This window comes from Parasteatoda tepidariorum, chromosome 8, assembly GCF_982258835.1.
Source record: "Parasteatoda tepidariorum strain Cologne lab strain chromosome 8, Ptep-v5.0, whole genome shotgun sequence".
NCBI classification, from domain to species: domain Eukaryota; kingdom Metazoa; phylum Arthropoda; class Arachnida; order Araneae; family Theridiidae; genus Parasteatoda; species Parasteatoda tepidariorum.
The window spans coordinates 20,445,569-20,472,031 of NC_141762.1; the positions used below are offsets into that span (position 1 = coordinate 20,445,569).

Below are 26,463 nucleotides of genomic sequence, written 5' to 3' on the forward strand. Positions count from 1 at the left end.
TTATAGTAAACTTCCTGTATTTTCAGAATTTCTTATTACCTAATAGTAGAGGAAACATTAAATAAATAACTACTTAAATTAGAATTCTAAACTTTAAAACTAGCAAACCCCATAAGTAAATCTAATTCTTGAGCTCTTAAAGATTTAAAAATTCTTATTTCAGTTAATCAAATTTGACCCTGTGCTCATTAGTGACTATCATTATTCCACTCTTCCCAATTTTTAACGAGCTGATTCCTCTTCAAAATTCATCGAGGGACGCTTCTATGGGTTCGGATTTTTCATCCTCAAAATATTAGGGGTAGTCGCAATCTAAAAAATAGGATCCCAATAATTTAGTTCAGAGAGCTGTCCTAAGTTAGGTCCCATTAATTCTTATTTTCTATATCGAGATAATTCTATTTCGAGAACATATTAAGCGAATTGCAAAATTTTACAGCGGTTAATATTTATCGCGATTGCAATAAAATACATAACCAAATAATGAATCTAAGTTAAGTAAAAAATGAAGACGAGGAGCAATTAATTTTCCATAAATTCGATGTGTGATACGGGGCTGTATTTTATTAACTTCACGTTAATTAACATTCCAACTTATGTGGAGAAACTTAGCTCAACTTTAAGGCGCCATTTTGCTTATAAGCGATCAGCTGGCGCTAACGTCTTAAGTTACACGTGACATACCCAATTTTAGTTTTTGATAATTTATAGCTTGATAATAACTTCATATTAGACCGAATAAATATTATATGTAATACCCCAGCTAAAACAGCTGAAAAAATTACATAAATAAAATTTTTAAAAAATCACCCTAATTGAAGTGTCATTCGTCAATTAGGCTGATTTTTACTCTTACCAACAAGGTAAGCTGTTTGTATAAAATTATGCTTAATCAGTGAAAGTACGTGTTTGTATTAGTTTTAGTAATTTAAAATATTGTCACCAGTGTTTCCCAACCCCCGGTCCTTGGATCAAATGGTACCGGGCCGCCCATTTCATTGAAATTGAATTTAATTTCCATTAAAATTTTATTTATTTAAAAAAAGGGGCACCCGAAGGCAGTGACATAAATTTTTTAATGCTTTAAAAAGTTAAAAAAAAAAAAAAAAGAAGAAGAAAAGAAAACCACCGCAACTATTTTCTCATTCAATTAGTTTTATTAAGAAAATCAATCATCATAACTGTAAATATCATAAATAAAACACGAAAACACTGCGCGAAATTTACATTCGAATAAACTGGACATAAGCAACACACTTCGGGTGTCATTGTCTCCGATTATCCTCAGATGGAACCGTCTCATTGCAAAGAAACAAGCTCAGGGTTCTAATTGATTTAACGTTCTAGTAAGTTAAAATAAAACTCACTTTATCACTTTATATTTATTTTTTGGTGTAACTGTATTTTATTTTGAATGCATGTTTAAATACAATTAAATTAAATTTAACGAATAGAAATAATCTAAAATGTACGTCACCCCCCCCCCCTGTGGGGCGCGTTAAAATTATCAAACATTGACAGGTCCGTGGTGATAAAAAGGTTCGGGAGCACTACACCAAAGAATTAAATAGTTTTAAAGGTCTTCCTTGAACAATTAAAATTGTCTGCATAGTCAGTACTTGAAAATCCAATTTTATTTGAGTTGTTTAGGAGTTACGTTTTTTCTTATTTTAAAGAGTTTTGCTTAATTATATAAGGTGGAGAAGTAAGTAAATAATTCTGAATTTTTTAACTGTATAAGTTTCATAGCAACTCTACGAAACACTGTTGGGCTATCAGCTGTTTGTTAAAATGTCGAACAGATGGCGACACTATATATAATTTACTCACCCTTCAGAAAATAAATATGCTTCGTGCCTTGTATTTTTTTGTCGATAAAAATAAAAACTTTTCAGTTATAGATACGCATGCTTTGAAATATTGTTTGAGATAAAATTTTCTGTCTTAAAAAAACATTTAAATAAAAATATGAGATAAATGCTTATCTTTCTCTTACACAGTTTATTATTGGAAAAAGCTCTTAACTGCAAATAAAAATCATTTAAGATACTATTTTCTTCAGTAATTAAATTATATATTTTAATTTATTAAATTATGTTTTATTATTTTTACTTCAGTGACTTGAAATGTCAATTATAAGTGCATTCACATAAATATAGGTCATTTCTCAATGTATTATTTTATTTTATTAGGGCCAAAATTAATTGATTATAAATTAAACGTTATGCATTAATATAATAAAAATATCATCGGTATTGCTTTAATTGTTAAATATTTTAAAGGATGATATGAAACTATTTTTTGTGTGGAAGAAGCTTAGAATTATTCACATTTAGAGCTGGTTTCTATTTTGTGGGAAATGAATATGAATAAAGTGTGTTCATTATTATTGAATTTAAATATGAAACGCATTAAATACCATTAGGTTAAAACTCCGGAAATCTGAACCCCCCCCCCTCAGTTAAATATTGAAAAACAACTAGCATATTTTAAGAATCAAAAGAAAAAAAAAACTCAAATAAATAAGTGTTATAAGTTTTTATTAGTTTATGTTAAGTTATAAGTTTTTATTTTGTTAAAATGCTGAACAGAACAATTTTTATGTCAAAACATAATTGGATTTGTCCTTGTTGGTCCTAGTTTTTAATTACAATGGAAAATTATGAGAAGAAATCGAATCAAGTAATCTTCTGGATAGTTTTATGCCATTTAGCTATTTTATTAGTTAAATCTAGTGAATTTCTTGATCAAAATGCAAACAAATACGCCATAAAAATATCCTACAATATGTTTTTTTTTAATTTTTATTTCCAATGGCCAAGGTTACAAAAGACCACTCACCACAAAGGGAGGAACAACAGAATAAATAAACACAAACAATAACAAACGTGGCAAGAAAAGTTTATGAACCCAATAAGTCTCTTGCGCGCTAGTAACGGTCACACAAAAAGATGTCCTTTAGTGCCGTGCAAAGACGGAGGTGGTCTGCATCCATCTCCGCTTAAAGGTCACAGAGCGTGCAGAAAGGGGCTTGAGCAACATGAATTCGATGGAGATGTTTGAGGAGGCAGTCGCGTCTTGTCGAAACTCGGCAACAGCCCTACGTCTTGGCCATATAGGAAGATCTTTGAGATTATTCCACCGGATCTTATCAGAATTTTCTCTGTGTATTGGTTTAAAGTGAGATCCATCATCTTTTTCTTGATTAGGCACTTGGCATTGGTGAGAGGGACAGCTTTCTTTAATGTCTGTGGGATAGAAGCTCCATGCTTGCTTAGCAAGATGGTCTGCTAATTTATTACCAGCTACACCGCAGTGTCCCGGGATCCACTGCAAAACACTTTCCTTAGAAAGCCCGTACAGGCCCTGTAGGAGCTTTTTACACTCAAGGATGAAGGATGTTAAAGGAGGCAGGAGTAGTGCTTGAATTCACAGCAGAAATTGTCACTTTTTAATCACAGATTACAGCCTTAACAAAACTGTTCAGATGACAGTGCGGCTGCGACAGAGCTACACGAATAGCAGCAACTTCACCATCAAAGGCAGTTGTGCAATTTCCAGTTGAAAAATAAATGGAGAAGAGATGGCTATAAACCCTTCCTCCTGCGTAAAAAAATCTAAAAAGTCTAAAAATCTGAAAAGTCCTACAATATGTAAAAAAATCTAAAAAGTCAAAATTTATTTATTGCGTACAATAATTAAAAAAATAATTAATTGAGTTTTTTGAAAAAGAATTTTAATCCAGATATAATTTTACGTTCTTTTAAACTACACATTTTTAAGTAAAATTCACATTTTTGATCATTATGTAAAGCTCGAGTCAGATTTTCTAACAGTTGAAGAAATGAATTTTGAAAAAGTTTTGAACAAAGTGTTGATCTTATGCACAAGCATTATTAGTAATGAGCTAGATATTAACACCTCACACGCACACTCCTATGTATATAAGTATATCTTACCACTGGAAGATTCGGTATCGTTCCAATGTGATATCAGCCCCCTTACTTAAATGTGTAATTGCTGTTAAAACCGATAGATGACGCCACTAAAATTGTTGTTCTAGCACATTTTTTTTTCTTCCGTTATTTTAGCTATCTATCTCATAGAGTTGAAATACTACACTACTATTTCAACTCTATGATCTATCTGCTGCTATATTCTACTTATTCTACATAAACGTGACATTCGGAAAACATATGTCGAAATCATTGATGAAATTATTAAAATATTAACGTTTGTTTTATATACGTCTCCACTTTCTAATGTTTGTAAGACCTATTATGAAACTTATATTTAGATTTCTTTTTCCGTGATGTTAACGTAAAATCGGTATCACTGTATGAAAAAAAGAATTTTTTCCTCCGAATTGCAGATGTTTAACCTTATTGATAGTTATATTTCGAGATTCAGTAATTTTTTTTGAGTTAGATAAAGATTTTCAAAGAAACTGGTTCTGATATGCTATTACGTTTTAACTTATTGAGAATGTCAGAGAAGTTGCATTTGTAATATCGTAATGTTTTCAGCGTCCGGTACGATTCTGTAACCCTTGAGGAATTAAGAGCTCCGCTTAACTCTTTCAATGAGACGGACTATATAACTCGTCTTCCAGGAATATTCTATATGCTTTAGGAACGAAATAATTCGTTGACTTATTTATCAACCTTTTATTGCATTCTAGTTTACAATGCTTCACCTTCAGAACATCTTCATTATTATCTTAATATCTCTAAAAACAAATAAATTGTTATAGTGCGTATTGTTATTAATCGCAGTTGATTAATATTTTAAGTGGCATAAACTAGTTTCAAACGAATTTGCGTTTTGTTTCAAATTTAGCATTGTTGCAGAACTCTTTAGAGTAAAGGGTGGGATAAAGGTAAACATTTATGTAAGTTATTAAATAAGCTCCACTGAAGCATCAAACCCAGTTAGACTGCCCGATAAAACTACTTCGAACATTTATTTTTCACTTTCTGTAAGTTTTTTCAAGCAATCAAACATGTTTTGTGTACCTTTTGTACACCTCTCATGTGTACATTTTGCAATTGTAATTTTTTTAAGCTCTCCAAAGACATAGAGGTGATTACGGAATATATATGATCTTGTCTGACTGCTATTATTTCTATACTGACTCCTGTACGTGATTTTTGCTGTTTTCACATTAAATTTTACATTTTATTTCTACAAAATTAATAAATAAACTTCAAAAAAAAATTTTTTTTTTATCCTGTGTCTCTCGCTCTTAATTCCTTTATTGTCTTAGCTGTTGCAATAATTCTAATAATTTATGTACTTAGCCTCAATTCTTGACAATACAGCTTTTATATCATAAAAAGTGTTATTGCTGTCGGACCTTAACGATATAATTCTCCCGGCAAACTGAATCTATACACCATAAAACGAAATTAAAGTCATAAAATAGTTATTAATATGATTTAATCGTATTTTATGTTTGTGTGAAATCATACAGTGTCAATATTACGCCAAACAAATATTAATGTGTAATTTAACTAATATTGCCGTAAAATATAAATTAATAATAATGTTGTTGAGCAACTAAATGGCTTATTGCGACAATAAAATGATAAGCCACATTTTTCGCGCTTCATCAACGTGTTTATTAAAAGAAAATGCCACGATTTCTATGGCGATGAAGAAAAAAAAATTCTTTTTAAAATTGTTGAAAATCAATGAAAAATTATTGAAAATTATTTATAATTCTTGAAAAATATACTCACTTTATTTTTGGCAGTGATATGGCCGCTAATAATTCAATAGCTGCTACATACTAACTGAAAGAATTTTTATTAATCACTTTAAATAATGGGGAATACAGGTATAAAGTGAATTGCCTTTTTTTCGGACTTGGGTACAATTTTGGTCTGAATCACTTTAAATAATGGGGAATACAGGTATAAAGTGGATTGCCTTATTTCGGACTTGGGTACAATTTTGGTCTGAATCACTTTAAATAATGGGGAATACAGGTATAAAGTGAATTGCCTTATTTCGGACTTGGGTACAATTTTGGTCTGAATCACTTTAAATAATGGGGAATACAGGTATAAAGTGGATTGCCTTATTTCGGACTTGGGTACAATTTTGGTCTGAATCACTTTGAATAATGGGGAATACAGGTATAAAGTGAATTGCCTTATTTCGGACTTGGGTACAATTTTGATCTGAATCACTTTAAATAATGGGGAATACAGGTATAAAGTGAATTGCCTTATTTCGGACTTGGGTACAATTTTGATCAGAATAACTTTAAATAATGGGGAATACAGGTATAAAGTGGATTGCCTTATTTCGGACTTGGGTACAATTTTGATCTGAATAACTTTAAATAATGGGGAATACAGGTATAAAGTGGATTGCCTTATTTCGGACTTGGGTACAATTTTGATCTGAATAACTTTAAATAATGGGGAATACAGGTATAAAGTGGATTGCCTTATTTCGGACTTGGGTACAATTTTGATCTGAATAACTTTAAATAATGGGGAATACAGGTATAAAGTGGATTGCCTTATTTCGGACTTGGGTACAATTTTGATCTGAATTTCTATGCCCCGTTACAGTAAACGTAGACCACCTTTGAACGTTTGTACAGTGCTCAAAATAAAAAACGGCTCACAAGAAAAACATTTCTTTTAATGATCTGATTATTACTTATCAAAATGCATTCTTATTGTTTTGAGAGACTGACCTAGAATAAGCTAATTAATTTGAAAGCACCCTATTATAAGTTACAAAATCATACAGAAGGACGTACTTTCTCAGAATAAACAAGCCCCAGTTCCGACGAAATTGTATTTTTGACTCTGGAAATATGGGGAATCTATATATGCGATCTAAAAAATACCGTCTCTATAGTTTAGGCATTTAAGCAATCGTAATTTTGGACACCTAAATGTTAATTTTTTTATTTTTGAATGAAAGTCTTTTGATTTAATTCACCAATAAAATATTTGTATGTTTTGTGAAACTACATAATGTCTGTTTACAGCAATTCTAAAAATTACAAATAAATGTGCAATGGCTAGTGAAAATAAATCTAAACTATAACTATAATAAACTATAAGTATATTAAACTATAACGTTAATAAAGTATAACTATAATAAATTATAACCATAACAAACTATAACTATAATAAACTATAACAATAATAAACTATAATGATGACTGTAATAAACTATAAACTACAATAAGAAAACTGTCATTTTAAAGCAATTACCTTATTTCAAAATTGAGCTTCTACAAAACTCTAGCTTTTTATTGTTCACAAATGCTCTTTAATTTTTTTTAATTTTATAATTTTTTATTCTTACTTTATTTGATTAATTTTTTTTATTATTTTTTGCACCTCATAGCAGTATTATTGTCATTTGAGGTGAATAATTTACTTCTTTATTTGAGATGGGTGAAGTTGCGTGACTTGAAGTTATTTGGGAAATATGTTTGATCTTCGTTTCTAAATGCAATGAAAAAAATAAAAATAATAATTTAAAATATTCATACAAGACATTAAAAATTTTTGTAAAAATTATAATTATACTTTATTATTCGAAAATAAAAAAATATTTTACTGAGAGGAAGAAATATCGAGTTAAAAAGTTAATTAATTATTGATAATTACGCATTCATATGTGTTCTTGTGTGCTTATTGTAAAGTACGACTAGTAAACCTTTGTGAAGTACAAATATTTTAAAAAAAATAACGTTTAACACTCTACACTTATCTTCTTTCATTTGTTATCGTCATTTTAAAGTGATAAAAATCTTCTTTCATTTCGTTTTGTTGGATGTCTTGATACGTAGAAAGAAGGCGATTGAGTATAATAAACTGCAATGGTTTAGAACCTATAACTCAAAGCAATTTTTTTAATAAGTAAAATAGGAATGCCCAATATATTGGATGGTCTCTGGGAGGTTAAAGGGCCCAAACTTACGTACACTTCCTGACTAAACAATTGGGACCATGTTTTCAAATTTGATTCTAACCCTAATATTTTCGAAGCCAAATATCCGAATTCATCGAAAACATTTATGTTTTTACCAGAGAAAGTATGTTTTTGTATTGATTTCCATAACCTAATTAATAGTTGCCACTAATTAGTTAGTATATTTAAGATCAACTCTTCGATTACAAAATTTGAGAAAATCTCATCTAACAAAAGTCATTAAGTTTTTTTTTTTTCGTTCTGGGGACAAACAGCAAATTTGGTTATAATCGGATCATATGGGAATTGCGTTGAGGATTTGTAACAGGAACACACAAATATATAGTGTGCTTTATGTACAACAATAAATTGTACAACATTACCTTGTTAAGTGAATAAAATTTAAATGATTATTATTTTAAAATTTAAATTCTTGTTTAAAATTTTTTTTTAAATTTTTCTTATCTAAAAAGTATGTGGAGAAGCTCGCTGAACTATATATAGAGTTCGCTGAACTAAGATTATTAAATTTTTGTTCCCAATTTCCTAATTGATACAGTTTGAACAAATTTAATAATAACATTGAAATCATAAAATGTTGCACAATGCTTTCAAACGCTTCACGAACCAGATAATTGTGTGAGACACAATAAATATTTTTGAAAAAGAACGAAGACATAGTTTGTTAAAGTTCCTTTCAAACTAAGTTGTAAAGTTTAATTAAAGTTTCTTTCAAACTAAATCTATATATTCTTCTATAAACTATTTATTAATATTTTACAACTGAATTTTTGTTGTGATGAAAGTGGTTTATTACTTATGATAACGATATTTTAAAAAATACTTAAAACTTGGATCTGAGCAGTAGTCGGGAATAGTGCACTACAAGTAGTAAGTAAAACTATCGTAGTCGCTACCCTTTTTCGTAGTTTGCAGTGTATTGCGATACGATAAAACAGTAGTTTGTAGCGGTTCCTGTCAACTACTTTTAACGTTAGTTAAGAATAATAACACAGCTCTAACGCAATTAATTTTTTTTTTTAAATTTTATGGGTACAAATCTCCGCGGTCCGTCAACGGATGCGATGAAAATGACCCTACGTATGCAGCTGAAGCTTAATAGAAATTACTTATAACTAATATATAAACTATCCTTTAACGAAAAATAGATAATTAATAACTTCGGTCACACTTTCAAATGCGAATGCACTCTCGTGAAACATAGATGTTTTTTCAAACGTAGGCAACGTATTTTTGATGTACTTAATTTCCTAGATGAAAGGAAAGAGTATTAAACAATTAAAAAATGGCAAGTATTTGATAGTTTCGACTTTTTTTAAATTAAATATTCACTGTGGAAAAAGACATAAAAAGTTGAAGGTTAAATGAACAAATTCGAAAAACAAACTGGCTCACGTAAGCATGAATAAACAATTCTTAATTATTCCCTTATATTTAATGTAAGCCAATTCTTATTCAAAACCATTTTGAACCTAAGTGTAAATTAAGTTCTGCAGCAAAGTTCATCTCCTTAAAGTAGTGAAGTAGCTATTTTATTCCAAAGTAGTTTGTTGTCACTACATTTCAAAAAAATAGGTGTAGTTAACTACATTTGTAACTGCTGCAATAAACTACAAAAATGAGGTAGTTTTTCCAACCACTGTTTCTGAGAGTAGGAGTCTCCAGTAAGTGGACATTTTTTTGCACTAGTAAGACTAATGTGAGTGCTATTTTATTAATTAAATTGCTTAAAAACGGATAAAAAGTGGTTTAAAAGAATGGAAAATACTTTAAACATTACAGTTATCGGGAGTGTTTATTCCTCTCAGAGGACGGAAATATTTCAGTTTTTGTTACGAGACTCTAAAAGAGAACTTTTAAAAAATTTCAGAACTCAATAAATCGCTGTCCTCCATTTTTCCTTTATAAGTAGTGAGAAAGACACAGCATTTCAGTTCTATATTATTAATTTATTTATTAATCTACGGTTAATTGTCGGTACAGGATTTGTGGAAAATGTTCTCTAGTTTACCATCCAATTTTATTACTAAAACTAGAAAAAGAAAAAAAATTTGATGGAAAATAAAAATTTTCAGTTTTTCTAGGAAAAAATTGTGATTGTTAAATGGATTGGTATTCAGCATCACTAAAAACATAAATACACAAAAAATAAAAATTCTTGAAACCTTATAGAAAATATTAATTTCGGTGCACTTTTGCCTTGAATAATTCTTAAATAAACCAATAAAAAAATAAAAGTTTTTAATTATAAAGCTGTGCATAAAGTTTCCTTCCATAAATTTTGAAATAACCTACATAATATAGTGGATGAGTTTTTTTAATAATAATAATGTATTTATAAAATAAAAATCATAACAGTGTTATTACAGATTCAAAGCGTCTCAAACTGTTATATAATTAATATATATTTAAAAACTGATACGAATATCTCATTTTTCTTAGATAAATGCCAGTTAGGAAATCATTTTGTCACTTTTAACTCCTTTGAAAAAAAATTCATGTCATTTTGAAAAAGATACTAACAATCATACATTCTAAACTGTCATGGTGTATTTTTTGTCAGATAATTTAGAAATAATAGGAAAAAAATAGTGACATTTTATCAAACGTTTCTCAGTTACTCAGCTAAGCAAATGAATATAATTTTCCTTGAACTGAAAATTAATTGGCATTTCTTTTAAAAGATTTATTTTACTTCTTCACCGTAACATAAACAAGTAAAAAACACATTAACGAAAAGTTATTTCTATTACTGATCATGTTCTGGTTTCTGAGCCATCTTTTAAAAATAATCAATTGAAAAATGTAATTCTGAAATATCTCCCCTTGCCTTTAACAACATTTCCGTAATTCTTAAGCCACGTTATTTATAACTCGCAGTTTCAGCATAATCTCAAATAGAAATGTACAGGCTCTGTTTAACCAGGATGGTGGAAGTAAGTTGGCTGATGTTGAATAAGACAGCTGGTCAAATTTCTAAACTTCTAGTACAGCGAAGAAGAAAAGTCAAGAAAGAAAGAAAGACTCGGATTGGCTGACGATGACCAAATGAATCGGCTTTTAAAAATTTCAATTACGATTTTGGAATTATTTTTGTATCGTAAAAATTGATTGAATTTGTTGCAGTTAAATGTGCCTTCATTTAGTCTATATTTGCAGAGTTTTATTGCTCATATACTACTGTTTCATAATGTTATTCACTATAACTGTGATCAGTGAGCTCATTCTACAAATAATTTTCACTATTTTTCTTTCTTTGTTTGAGAAAACTTTTTTATTTGGTTTTCACAAGTTATAACAGAACGGTGGAAAGAAATAAGAATTTATAGCTACATCATTACAATTTTTATATGTCCTTAATGTGTTAGACTCCGCTGTATATATTTTCAACAAAAAATTGTTAATCCAGAACATTCGCTAACCTCGCTACGTTTATTCACTGCGATTTCTTCGAAAAATTAATAACCAAAATATTTTTTCACAAACACCTTTGTCATGTTATTATCAATAATAGTTATATGCTTCTTTATTCACCTCCGAATGCCTTCCCCCTTTTTTGAGGGAAATGTAGGGGTGATTTGAGGGGGAGAATCGAATGTTTTCTAAACAGGCAAGTAAAAATTGTTTCCCGTATATTTTTCCACGCTGAATGGTATGATACCAATCCCGAAACGATCTCACTTATAGTTTAAAAGTTGCAAGCTTTTTATGTACACAACGTACAATTTTTGCATCTGATATAGCTATCTAAACAAGTGAGACAACTTTTTTTGTGTAACTTTTCTCGCTGAATCGAATAAGAATATACAGAGCTTAATGAAACAAACAGTAAAAAAGTTGCTAGAGTTTTTATATATAAAAATATCGCCTTTTTTTTCTCTTTAAACCGTTGTTAAACAGCCGACCCAATTTAGGACTTATGACTACCAATGTTCAACTCCGTAGCCTTGTAATTTTGATTCTAAACCAGAAGACAAGGGAACTCCTCGATCAAGTATAGGAGGAAATCTGTATTCGTGAACTACTTTTTGATGGAACTAACCAGCATTTTCGTTACATTGGTTGAAAAACCAAGAAAACCTCCCACGGTTAGCCTGACGGCAAGAGGACTCTAACGCATGATCTGTCTACCCCCAAGGATATTTTACGTGAGCACTGTGGTAGGTGCGAGCCGTGCGCGGAATTCGAATCGACCAGCGATCGCTGGGATTCGAACCCGCTTAACTTCATTGGGAGACGAGCGCTCTATCTCCTAAGTCACCATGGCTTCTAAACTGTCACTTTTGACATTAACATATATATACACTTTACATTGTTAGACATGAACTATCTGAACATGTAAGATATATTTTCTGATGTTACTTTTTACGCTGAACTGAACGAGACTATACAATCGAATAAAAAGTTGCAATAGTTTTTATGTATAAAACGTACTACTTTTTACACTAGCTTACATTTACACGAACTTTCATAAACACGAACTTACATATACACTTTACATTACTATGCATGAACTATCAAGGAACGTGTCAGATATATTTTCCGTAGTAAGTTTTTTTTCCTGAAGAAGCAGTGCGTGCCAGCTGTAATGAGTTTTTCAGTCGTCCGTGTGAAGTTATAAATAGAAATGAGACAGTAGTTATTAGAGTTTTGGTGTAATGTGTATTGTCGCATAGTAGGGCATATAACAACTGTAATTTATACTACTGATAATTTTTATTACTGAACATTCTCCAGTTATAACTTGGAGCTTTGTAAACAGCACATCTTTACATCTGTGCATTTACACCCCTGCAACCCAGGGTCACTCTCGGGGTTGTTTCATTTGAAGGCCTCTCTTGTTCATCACAATCTATTCGTTTTCTTGTACTGATAAGACTGATTCGTTTTCTTGTAGTGATAAGACTGATTCGTTTTCTTGTACTGATAAGACTGATTCGTTTTCTTGTACTGATAAGACTGATTCGTTTTCTTGTAGTGATAAGACTTATTTGTTTTCTTGTACTGATAAGACTTTACTTTAGAGACACCTATTCTGGTGCACCTTGGAGAGTTATCTAGATACTATAAGTAGATAATATAAAGTGCTTAAATAGAAAGAAGTGTTCATGGTATATTTAAGGGCATTCATGGAGGTTGCTGTCTGTCTAACTAAAAAAACTCCTCGCGTCTCAGATTCTGGGGCTGTCTGCTGCTATGAAAACAAATTAAAACACTTTTCAAGAAGTTAAAAGTTGCAACCATATTCCCCGATGGTTCTCTAGAAAACTAGTGGGTTAGTTATTTTGTTAGGCAGACAGTATATAATCGAATTTGCCAAGAAATCACCTCTTTTTGCTGCCACTCTTTTGATTTAGACACTCTGAAATAATAATGATAATAAAACGTATACATAAGTCTTGCAAAGTATTGGGATATTTAGTTTTAGTGAAGAGGTAGGTAGGAAACTATTGCTGGTTTAAGGCTGTTTTTCAAAGTCTCTGAAGTTGCATGAAATGATGTTCTTTTGGCCAATAATGTGTCAATTCATAATAAAGGTCATAATGTGTCAATTCATAATGAATTCAAAATCATAATGAAGGGCTATGTCTAATTCTTCTTTAAACACCCGTTCTATTAATTCTTGCATGAACATGTGATCAACTTCTTCGTAAGACAAAAAAGTATTTTGTTCATCCTCAAAACCGGTTTATAATTTTGGCTTTGGTCTTCATTCCGGGGTTTCTTTTGGTTTTCTTTGGTTCCAGCCATGGGAACGTCTTAAGATTCAACTGCAATTTAGTCCCAAGGTGCAACACAGTGAGAAAAAAAAGCGCCTTTACAAGCGTTTGCGGTGAGTTGTTCAGATTAACTAGCCATACTATTAAGTGGAACACAATTAAAAGTAATACTCTATCTTAATTTTTAACACTAATCATTCAGGGGGGAATGATAATAAATTATTTTCCGATGAAATTTTTTCTTTGTATTTTCTAGCTCCCAAAAACCTCACTTTAAAGTTGCTAGTTACTCTACACTAACTCTTGGTGGCTAAGGGAAAAACTATAAGTTCGTTTTGTTAGTCACCAGTTGATGGCAGCAGGGCTATTCAGTTCACCTCATGGTACAACACTCTCCCCCATTAATTTATTTATTCATTTTCGAATGCTTAATTATTTGATTTTCTTTCTGAGGCTGTCATTCTTAATTGTTAACTCATTCCTCATTTAGCGAAGGAGCGCACTGTGATCGCATCATAGTAATTATGATCTTTTATCAATCATCAATGGTGATCATATCATAATCATTATCATCTCATATTAAGTCCTTTATTAGATTTATGAATCAAAAAACAAAAGATTTAGTTTGTTTATATGTTTTAGAAATGTACAGATAACAAAATAAAAAGTGAACACCCTGAATAACTTTTGATTTATTGATCGAATTTTCACACACTAGGACTCAATCGCTTGACAGTCTAATCTAAAATATGTTAATTAATTAAAGCAGACACAAAGACGCATTTCTTCTGACTAAACATGCATTTTTTCTCTCGATAGATTCAGTTTCTTTACACTCAAGATATGAGGGTTAGTCGCAATCTGGACAAAGGGTCTCAATAATTTTGTCAGGAGATCGTTCGAAAGCTAGAATCCATTGATGTAATTTCACCAAATGTCGGGAACTTCTTCAGTGATTAGAAACATTTTTGGAGGCAATTACAAAAATTCATTTGACTGAAGAAATTTTTATCCTAAAAATTACTTTTAATGACTATTTATTATTTTATTAATTAATAATCGAAAAATATTGAATGGTATGGCATACAAATTCGTGCACCATTCCATTTTAAGGAATGTAATTTCAAAATTCAAAATATGGTAGAAATTCTTGAAAAATTGAATTTTTAATGAACGACTTGGTAAAAGTTTATTTGGTAACACAGAAACTATTCGGCCGACTTCATGAAAATTTCGTATTTTACCATTTAAAATTAAAATATTTCAAATTTTGTAATGATTTGTATACCTTGAAATTCAATATTTTTTTCGAATATTAATAAAAAAAATTAGAAAAGTACTAAATAATTATTAACATTTCTTTTTTGCATGTAAATATCTTTAGATAAATGAATTTTATAATTGTGTGCATAAGTTTTTCAATTTGCTTAAAAAGTTCATGAGGTTGGGTGAAATGGCCAAAAAGTAAAATTACTGTTAGGGGTCAAACCTTTCGACCGCTCCTCATCATTATAATAAAATTTATATATATAAATTTCTATTAGTATCATGAAACATTTATAATAGCTTTTTTTCCAAACCTGTAATATTAATGATTAAATAGCATTTAAAATTATTTTATTAATACAACATATAAATAATTCGGACAATGCAAATGTACTCAGTATTCTACTAAACTAAGCACAGTGGCGCGACAGCCCATAGAGGGCCAAGGCCTACTGTGCCCATCTCAGTTTTCTTGACTTTGGGCTCCGGTGTGCAGGAGCAGATGTTCCGGTCAGGTGGTCAGCCGAACGCGGAACCCCCCCAGTGTTTAGTTCCCAAGCATGCTTGGTACTCATTTATCGACCCACTGAAGGGATGAAAGGATGGGCTCTTGCCCGGCCCCAGGATCGAACCAGGGACCTGCGGCACGACAGCGCGAAGCGCTACCGCTCAGCCACGAGGCGGTTTGTCTCAGTATTCATTGCTGTGAATTCAGTATTTTTCTTTTTAAGTTAAGAAAATTTTCGGACTTTTTATTTTCTATCACTTTGATTTTTTCTGCTCAAAATTGTCAAAGCTTCTGTGGAGGGATTCATATCCAATCATTTTTAGCGCACTTACTCTCGAAAGCCGTTAATAAGCAAATTCTTTAACAAATCCGCAGATTAACTCTTTTGAAGGCCGTGGTAAGTATACTTACCACCACGTTTTACCACTTTTAATTAAGGTTTCCATTTTTCAATAACTTCAGTTTTCTTGAAGTGAGTTTGAATAAAATTGGTAACCATTTGTCACTTTTAAAAAACGTATAAAAGTTATAAAGTGCATAATTCCTTTTGAAGTTTGTAGCATTTAAGGAATTTATTTTATAAATAAATAAAAAAAATAAAAGTCAGTAAGTTCCTAATATGTCATGTTAAATATAATTACCACCAAAAAAATACCATTTTTATAAACTAAATGAGTTTTTTTTTTAATATCAATTACTGTTCTTAAAACAATTTCAATTCCAAAAATACTTTAATTTACCTTTACTAGAAATAAAGGGCCCGTTAAAGGGTTAACTAAAGTAATCAGTTAAAGTGAGGAATCGAGAGTTTTCAGCAATTTACCTAGGTAATATACGCATTAATGGTTCCGTATAGTTAAAGCTTAAAAGTTTGTTTGTTTCATTACAATAACTAAATTTCTTGATTGTTTTGACTTGATTCGTTAGATATCGAAAAATAAATCAATGACATTATGTTAATTTCTTTAATTTTAATAATATCTTAATTCCTTTGATTCTTCATATTACCGTTTTTAAAGTGATTGATGATTGATTCTATAAATTAATGTTTTAATTGTTTGATTCTAATGATTTGATATTCTTTAGATGGCGAGAAAATAAATTAACAACATTATGTTAATTTCAGTGAATAGAAACGTTGTTGTCCCAGCAAAGATCTTATTTCCACTTGTGTAGTACGTAATAAGGAGATTACCTGGGTAATTTGAGAAACTAGGTAATTTCTAGTTAATTTGATCTTTGGCACTGAAACGGACCACCCCTTAATTTATTTGCACGTTAGTTAATAACTGATTTCTGCACTTTAATATTTCATATATTTTATTGATTTGTTAAAGCTACAGTTTTTCTGTAACGCGAAAAACTTTTGGTAATAAGCCAGTAATCTTTCATTTGATATTCTTTATTAAAGGGGGGGGGGGAATTAGAACTCAAAATAGCTTACTGTATTCTGTATAGCTTCAAAAACAAATATTTTTTTTTTTGTAGCTAATGATTACGAAACAATAATGTATGATTATTCAAGCTATATAAAATAGGGAGATGGAAAGTAATAAGAAATTTAAAAGGTTGTACAAATTCTGATTAAAAGTAGGGGAGAGTGGGGTCAATTGTAACAGGGTACGATTGTAACAGAGCAAAAATTTCGAGTGTCGGGTTCTAGATTTGGTTCCTAGGTGGCGCACAAGGTGTATTTGATAAATCTACATGTACACCCCTGCTGGCAACCATTTTTATATACTTTTGTAAGAGTTACATCACAAAAGATATTTTCATGCTACGTGAGTACTTCTTTGGTAGTAGAATATTATATTGTAACAAAGTAATTTTGTTTAAACAAATAAAAATTATTAACCGAATATGTAAGTGGACACCTTAATTAACATTTCAAAAAAAATTAGTTTTGTTAATTAACTAGCATTGTTTTTAACAAATGAAGCTGAAATGGCGTCTTGGGGACGATTGTAACAATAAGTAAAAGGACGATTGTAACAGCTGAAAATAAATAATCTTATGTTTACAAACCTTTATGTTACTTAACTCTTTAAGAACCACCAATAGTTTCCTATATCATTTATATTATGTTGCATGTGCATTATTTTATTTGTCACCTTTCACAGCATAAATTAAAATTTTTAACCCCTTAAAGTTAAAAGTTTAACCCTTTAGGTCTCTGCTCATTATTATTTTTGCTCCTAAAATATCACTAATATTTTGATCAATAAAAAAATATATCACAACTATGATAATATGTATAATTAACTATGTTTTAGTTGAATTTATGAACTGTTACAATTGACCCCGTAAGTGGGGACAATTGTAACAAGTGTACGACTGTCAAAAATTTTTAATAACTAATATAATAACATTTAAAACAAGGTTTTTTTTTCTAGTAGAGGATAGTCTACTTTACTCGTCTGTCAATTAATACTAATAATATATTGGATTTTTTGTTAGTTAAAAATAGTTAAGTAAAAAATTTTACAATTGATCCCACTCTCCCCTGCTGGCACTCAGGATGACGGTACATTTTACCTTGAAATAAAACTTTACTGTAAAATTTCATGGAACAAAAAACCTGATTTACCGTAATTTTCACGATATTACTTACTATAAAATCACTGAATCACCGTAATAAAATTCTATAAAAATTAGGTATAAAATTTTACGATAAAATGGATTTTACAGATGTTGCATTTCGAGGAGCCAGAGCTTTTCACCGTAATTTGATCCTGAACTTTTCACAGTGTAGTAAAACCCAAGAGTAAAACTAATGAACAAAACTTTTATTTGAATTTCTGTTAGTATAAATTACTAATAAAATCCTCAAATATTATTGTACACGAATTTTAATTTTCAAAATCTTTCAATTTTTTTAAAGAATTTGTTTCAAGTTTTGGTACTTGTTCCAGACGCAACTGCGTGAACGCAGAGGCGGTGATTATTTATTATATTATTTATTATATTATTTCTTACATTATTCTTTTATTGGCAACATGTATATATTCTTTGTGTACACTTGTGATAGTAAAAGAGTTTGTTCTATGAGATACTTGTTTTAGTGTTGATTGTAATTAGAAACATTTACGTTTACAACCAACACATTTTGGTGCCGAAACAACTCGGTTTAAAATTAAATACGAATCAGATGAATAATTTACGCAGTCACTCTTTTAAAAAATAACGAAACTTCAAACATCAGTATTGCTCAATGATGGAGAAACCAAACGATAAAGAACTTGGCGATAGTCTGGCACTTTTGAAAAGAAAAAGAAGAACAGTGCGAGGTAATGTTACTCGATTCATTACTCAATTAAATTCCGATCTTTCTGAAACCTCTGACACTTTAAATGAAAATGTCGAATATATTACTCATCGGCTTTCCGATTGCTTGTTAGAAATGAAGAAATTGGATAACGACATTCATAGTTTATTAACAGATGGTGATTATGACAATGATATTATTCAATGTGAAGAATACGTGGATAATGCCGAACTCGCTATCTTTAAAGCAAAAAAATTTGGTAGTAGAAATAATTTTACGTTAATACGTTCCAATCGCCAGAAGTAACCGTTTCTCAAATACCTGTTACACAAGTACCCGTTATGCAATTACCCGTTTCTCACTCTCACACAGTGAAACTTCCTACTATTAAACTCCATACTTTTCGAGGTGATATTGAACAATGGCAGTGTTTCTGGGAACAATTTAAATCTTCTATAGACGATAATAATAGTTTATCATTAATTGATAAACATGTGTTTTTGCGAGGATATTTAGCAGATGAACCTAGACGTTTAGTCGACGGAATCAGTGTTAGTGCCAGCACATATGAAACTACAAAAGCTCTTCTTCAAAACCGATATGGCGACAAAAACAGAATAATTCAAGCCCATTTAGACTTTTTGGAGAATATTTCGCCAATACGTAATCCCACTCCTATTGCATTGAATGAAGTATTTATAGAATGCAACAGAAGACTAAACGCTTTAACGGCTTTAGGAGAGGATATCAACGCTTACGGGCGAGTTTTGGCTCCAAAAATTTTACGTGCCTTTCCGGATGATATTTGTCGCCGATGGATCATTTACGCAAAAAGAGAGAAAATATCTGAAGGTGATATGAATAAACTAGTGCAATATTTATCTGAAGAAGTAGAAGGTGCTCTCACAACACTAAAAATTCGAGGTGAGCAAAACTTTGATTACACATTTAAGACATCTACAGCAGCCTTGCATGTGAATTCTAAAAAGGTTAACCAGACTAAAAAACCATCTCCATTTTGCCCCTTCTGTGAAATTAACGGTCACTGGCCGCAAGATTGTACGAACATAACTGATATCGATACTCGAATCCAAAAATTAAAAACCTCTGGTAGATGCTTCCTGTGTACTAATCGTGGCCATAGTATAAAAAATTGCCTTCGCAGAGATAAAGCGTTCTGCATAAGATGCAAAAAGAAGCACCATGTCTCTATTTGTAAAAATGACAGTTCAAATCAACCTAGCCAATCTATTTCTACAAATAACATCGATACTCGTACACCTAATTTTACTCACTTACAGACTGCTCGAGTATATATAACTGGCCCAACTGGCATTACTAAGCTTACAAGATGCATTTTAGATTGTGGAAGTCAAACCAGTTTCATTCATTCACATCTTGTAGACTACCTAAAATTAGATGTTATTAGCTCTGATTCACTTGAAATTCATGCATTCGAATCATCATCAAATCAGGCTCAATCGAGACGAAAAGTAAGATTTAAACTATCAAGTATTTGGAATCAGTCAGAAATTTATCTACATGCATTTGAAAGTTCTAATAGATATGCAGTTCATCCATCAGTTCCATTAGAGATTGCTTCTACGGCTCATAAGAAAAAATTTAAACTTGCTGATCCGAATGACACCATTCAAGAGATGCATATAGAAGTTTTGATTGGTGCAGATTTTTACTGGACGGTGGTGAATTCTGAGATTCCTTTCAGACTCTCGGAAACAATTGTGCTCATTCCATCAATCTTTGGCTGGATTTTGTCTGGATCCAGATCTCATACATTTGTCGCTTCTTTATCGTCAGTTCATAATATCAGCATAACATCACCATATATTTTGGATGATCAAGCTAGGAAATTCTGGGACTTAGATACTTTAGGTATTAAAGCCATGCAAGACAAAGAAATGTCCATTCGAAATTCTGAAATATTGGAAGACTTTCGAAGCTCTTATGAAGTCCTAGAAAATCGTCGTGTTGTTAGATTACCTTGGAAGAAAGACGTTACTCTTTCTTCAAATAACTATCACGTAGCATCAAAACGCTTCAATACATTGTGCAAGAAGCTCCAAACAGATCCTAGCTTAAAGGAAATGTATGTTACACTCATGGAAGATTACATAGACAAAAGGCAAGTTGAAATAGCGCCGGAAAATCATGATAAGGAAGAAAAAAGCTATTACATACCCCATCATCTAGTCATTAAAGAGAAAAACGCAGAAATTAAGGGACGAATAGTGTTTGACGCCTCTTCTCACACACCAGGTCATCCATCATTAAACGATGTTTTAGAACAAGGTCCCAACTTACTTCCAGAAATTTTAGCCACTTTATCACGATTTCGTCTTCACAAACAAGCAATTATTTGTGATGGAAGTCAGGCTTTCTTACAATTAACTTTGTGGGAAAAAGACAGATGTGCTACTAAGTTTCTATGGTTCAAAACTAGGAAAAGTGATGATGGACATTTGCAGCTAGAGAATGAAATTGTGGTCTATCAATTTACACGTTTACCCTTTGGATTAACCAGCAGCCCATTCCTTCTTTCAGCTACACTTGACGAATTATGCTGCATGTACTCCAACATTTATCCCACAGCAGCTAAACATCTAAAAGGCAATATTTTCATGGATGATTTCGTTGTGGGAGTTGATTCAGAAATCGAAGCGAAGACCCTATTTCCCGAAATGCAAGAACTCACGAGTCTTATAAACCTTCCCTTAGCGAAATGGAGTACCAACTCACAAGTTTTGAAAAACGAATGGAAGAAAGAAAAAATAAAGTTTAAAAGTAAGACTCAAGTCTTAGGTGTTCATTGGGATACAGAAGAAGATTCCTTTCATCAAAATATTAAGGAGCATGACCACGATTTATTTAAGGAACCGATCACTAAACGCTTACTTCTGAAAACAATCTCAAAGATTTTTGATCCCTTGGGAATTTTCTCACCATCTACTGTAATAGGAAAAATTCTCTTTCAAGATACATGGCTATGCGGTATTGAATGGGACGAACTTTTACCCCCATCTATCGCATCAAGGTTTTCAAAATGGATTATAGACTTACCACATTTAAACAACATTCGAATCCCCAGATGGATTGGAATATCTTCTGCTGAAGTTACCATTCACGTATTCTGCGATGCTTCGGAACGTGCTTACGGAACAGTGTTATATGTACGATTCTCAGAAGATACTAAATTTCATGTTCGAATGGTTTGCAGTCGTAATAGACTTTCTCCTCTGAAAAGAATAACACTTCCCCGCTTACAGCTGTTAGCCGCATTATTGGGTGCTCGATTACTCCACTATTTTTGTACAGAAACTAAACTGGATAGGAACACAGCAACACTTTGGAGTGACTCAACAGTTGCCTTAAATTGGATACAAGGTGATCCAAATCGTTGGAAAACTTTTGTCTGTAACCGAACGAACGAAATTCTCAATTACACAAATCCAAAACAATGGCGGCATTGCCCTGACAATGAAAATACTGCCGACCACTTGTCTCGTGGTGTTGCACCAACAGAGCTTAAATCATTGGATCTTTGGTGGCTAGGACCTACCTGGCTAACCCAGTCATCAAAATTTTGGCCTTCAAAACAACTGAGTAACGCTAATCCAGATATTTATTCTGAACTACGTAAACCAGCTTCTCAATCTTTATTGATAACTTCTTACCAACCTCTTATTGATATATCGCGCTTCAGTTCATATATGAAACTTCTTAGAGTTACAGCATGGATATTTCGCTTCTTGTATAACTGTCGATCCAAGCAACACATTTCCAGTGGCGTAGCGAGGGGGGAGCAAGGGGGGGCATCATGCCCCGGGCGCTGCACACAAAGGGGCGCCAAATGGTCAGCAAAACAAAAAAAATTGTTGGATAATTTTTATTTTTATTATAATTTATTTCTGGAAAATATATTTTAAATTTAGTGCCGGTGAAATATAATAAATGTTAATTCGTAAATAAAAAGGAACACTAATCAAACTGTAATAATATATTCATAATAGAAATGACACGTCTTTTCGACTGGGCTAACTCGACCTGTGTCTGTCAGCACTTCCTTTTGGCATCTACGCTGTGTGGTTACATATATTATCTCCAAATATTTGCAGTGTACAAAGTACAAACATCAGTGTACAAAGTGTTTGTATGTTTGTACAGTGTACAAAGTACAAACATTCTTTCTTTCAGAACACTATTTATTTTTGCTTCTATAAACGCAATGTAGCTTACGCTTGTTATTTTAAAACGATAACAATAGCACTCTAATGTACTTATATGTACAGTCACGGAAAAAAGTATCCCGAAAATAACAACTAAAAGATTGTCTATTTTTTATTATAGATACTTCTCAGACACACAACAAATACAGCGTTTTGCTGTTTCTAGGAAAGGACACAAACGCCGTATTTGTTGTGTACCTGAGAATTATCTGTTTCAAAAAATAAATGATTCTTTATTTGTTACTTTCCGGATACTTTTTTTCGTGACTGTACTTATCCGTGACACTTGCGACAGGTTGTGGAATTCCGCTACAAGTTAGGTAAATACCCGAAATATTAATGTTTTAAGTTATTTTGTGCCTGTATTTTTCAGTTTTGCGTCCTTGTCATCACTCTCTGCTTAGAATAAAAATGAAATGTTATTAAATGTTATAAGTTTAATGTTAGCATAAATTATAGTGTATATTTCACTGTGTTGCTACCTTTCAAGTTCAAGGCATTCTTGGTTAGTAATAAAACAAATAAGATTACTTACTACATCTACTCGACGATTCTATTATTCAGTGAATAGGGTATGAAAAAATTTGAAATGATCAACTTTGATGATATTATTGAAAAATTTGCTTCATCAAAAGCGGAAAATTTATATATAGTTATTAGCTTCATTAATGTATTATAATCATATTATTAAATATATGTATCTCCATAGAGATAATAAATATTTACTTTTTTATTGTTTTAAAGTTGCGTGTTTTTAAAATATTTCTTTATAAATATGTAAAATAAATAATAGGTATCTTTTGAACTAATTCTAGATGATCATATACATTTCAAAATCTAGTCTTGTTTTCTCAACTAAAATTTTTTGTCTCAAATTTAATGCCTAGCTTGTACCTATGACTTTATTTATTTTACTTTATTTATTTATTACTTTGCGAGTATATTTTACTTATAATATTAGATGGATTTCGAATGGGGGGGGGGCGCTAAAAAGGTATTGTGCCCCGGGCGCGAGTTAAGCTCGCTACGGCACTGCACATTTCTATTGACCTCACATGTGATGAGCTTAACACAGCAAAAAATTACTGGATTCTTACAGTGCAAAAGCAATGCTTTTCGGCAGAGCTTAACGCTTTACAAAACAATTCCCCTTTGCCAAAATCTTCAAAAATTAGCCGTTTTAACCCGTTTCCTCAGGAAAATCTCATACGATTAGGAGGTAGATTACAGTTCGCATCGCTCAAAAATGAGCAAAAACACCCTTTGCTTCTTGATGGATCTCATCCTTTTGTACATCTTTTCATATATTACACACACGTGAAGCTTCATCACTTAGGCGTTCAAATAGTACTTTCAGAGATTCGTTCCAACTTCTGGATAATACGAGGACGTGTAGCCATTAAACGAGTGCTCTATAAATGTCTACCTTGTAAAATCTCTCAAGCATCTAGAAGTCAACAAATCGAAGCTCCTTTACCAAGAGACAGAATTACACCTTGTCTTCCATTTACTACTATTGGCATAGACTTCGCTGGCCCACTTTATGTTCGTAACTTAAAACCTTTAAATACAGCCTATATCGCACTTTTCACTTGCTCAACTACTCGTGCCGTACATATCGAACTAGTCTCTGATCTCACTACTGACAAATTTCTCATTGCCTTAAAAATATTTGTAGGCAGAAGAGGAGTCCCTCATACAATATACAAGGACAACGCCACTACCTTCCATGCCGCTAATAAAGAGCTATCCATTTTATGGGACAACTTAACATCATCAAAAGTTCAGCAATATTATGCCCAGACGGGAATTAAGTGGAAATTTATTGTTGCACGAGCGGCTTGGTGGGGAGGATGGTGGGAACGTTTGATCGGACTAACAAAAAGATGTTTGCGAAAATCCCTAGGTCGAACCTTGTTAGATGAAGAAGGTCTTTCTACAGCATTAGTTGGTGTTGAAGCCGCATTAAATAGTCGACCGTTAGTTTATGAACAAGGAAATGATGATCCTGAAGAATCATTAACACCATCCCATTTTCTTACCGGTAAAAGACTTACAACCATACCGTCACAGCCTGCAGCATCAAGTAGAAATCTGACAAAATTGTACAGGCAACAACAGGATTTATTAGACGCATTTTGGAAGAAATGGTCTAAGGACTATCTATTGCAATTAAGATCTTTCCACCAAGTTCGCAACATTCAAAAATCTTCTCATGTTCGTGTTGGAGACATAGTACTACTTCACGAAGATGTAAGACCACGACATACGTGGAAAAGAGGATTGGTAACCGGACTAATTAAAGGACGCGATGGAAAAGTCCGGACTTGTACTTTACGTTCTGAGGGCAAGGAAATCTCCCGACCTGTTCAACTGATCATTCCTCTTGAGGTTGATCAGGGTGGGGAGGATGTTCCAGACGCAACTGCGTGAACGCAGAGGCGGTGATTATTTATTATATTATTTATTATATTATTTCTTACATTATTCTTTTGTTGGCAACATGTATATATTCTTTGTGTACACTTGTGATAGTAAAAGAGTTTGTTCTATGAGATACTTGTTTTAGTGTTGATTGTAATTAGAAACATTTACGTTTACAACCAACACAGTACTATTATCAGAAATTTTTCTTTCTCATTTTTCCCGCTGCTTTTATCGACCAAATTGTTACAATTTACTGTTCGATTTTGTTACTTTACAAACTCAAACGGTGAAACGGGAAAGCTGGCAACTTTTTAAGCTGCATTAGAAACTATATATATCTAAAAAAGAAAAAGCAAGAAAAAAATTAACTAAGAAAATAACTGACACACATATAAAAATGATGATTAATTTATTTTCTGAAAGAAACACGGAAATACTTTAAACATAAAAATCCTTTAAAATTCGAAAAAAATCAACAGAAAAATCAAAGGGAGGTGGGAAGTTCTCGTGGTCTTCATCTTCATGTAACTCAAATGCGGGTTAGTTCCATTAAAAAGTCCTCCATGCAGGCAAGGAGTTCCCTTGTTTTCTGGATTGGGTTCAAAATTACAAGACTACGGAGTTGAACATTAGCAGTCGTAAACTCAAATACTGGGTCGGCTACTCAATGACGGTTATATATATATATATATAATTTTACCTTGAGAATGAGCTATTAACTAATTATGACCAAAATGTAAATTACACTGATTCAATATAATTTTAAATACTTTTTAAATTTCTGCAGTTTTCCTCACTGAAGCATTAACTCATCTCCTTTCCTTCCATTGACGTAAAACACAGGTGTTGGGGACAGCAAATAGTAAAGGTAAAGTATTTACGGTGGAAAAATTCTTTAGATATGGAGGTCATGATGACGTAGGCGTCTTATTAAAGCTATAAGTTTGTTATTTGTCTTCCCTTTATTTGATTCGAGTATTCATCAAAAACCTATTGGTCGAAATCGTTAAATCTAACAATGGCAACATTTTTAATGACATTGATTACAGTTGTTTGCGAAATTGT

At 31.9% G+C, this 26,463-nt stretch overlaps 2 protein-coding genes across 2 annotated transcripts; one reads left to right on the forward strand and one right to left on the reverse strand.

The window, feature by feature from the left end:
- Positions 1–2,958: 2,958 nt before the first annotated feature.
- LOC147805775 (uncharacterized) lies at positions 2,959–5,033 on the reverse strand. The gene is made up of 2 exons (XM_087149476.1): positions 5,016–5,033; positions 2,959–3,366 (listed from the first exon to the last, which is right to left on the reverse strand). The coding sequence occupies exons 1-2, from the start codon at positions 5,031–5,033 to the stop codon at positions 2,959–2,961; spliced, it is 426 nt and encodes a 141-aa protein (XP_087005602.1).
- Positions 5,034–18,676: 13,643 nt separating this feature from the next.
- Positions 18,677–25,404, forward strand: LOC122272361 (uncharacterized). The gene is made up of 3 exons (XM_087149477.1): positions 18,677–18,986; positions 19,100–22,381; positions 24,071–25,404. The coding sequence occupies exons 1-3, from the start codon at positions 18,677–18,679 to the stop codon at positions 25,402–25,404; spliced, it is 4,926 nt and encodes a 1,641-aa protein (XP_087005603.1).
- The last annotated feature ends 1,059 nt before the right edge of the window (positions 25,405–26,463 follow it).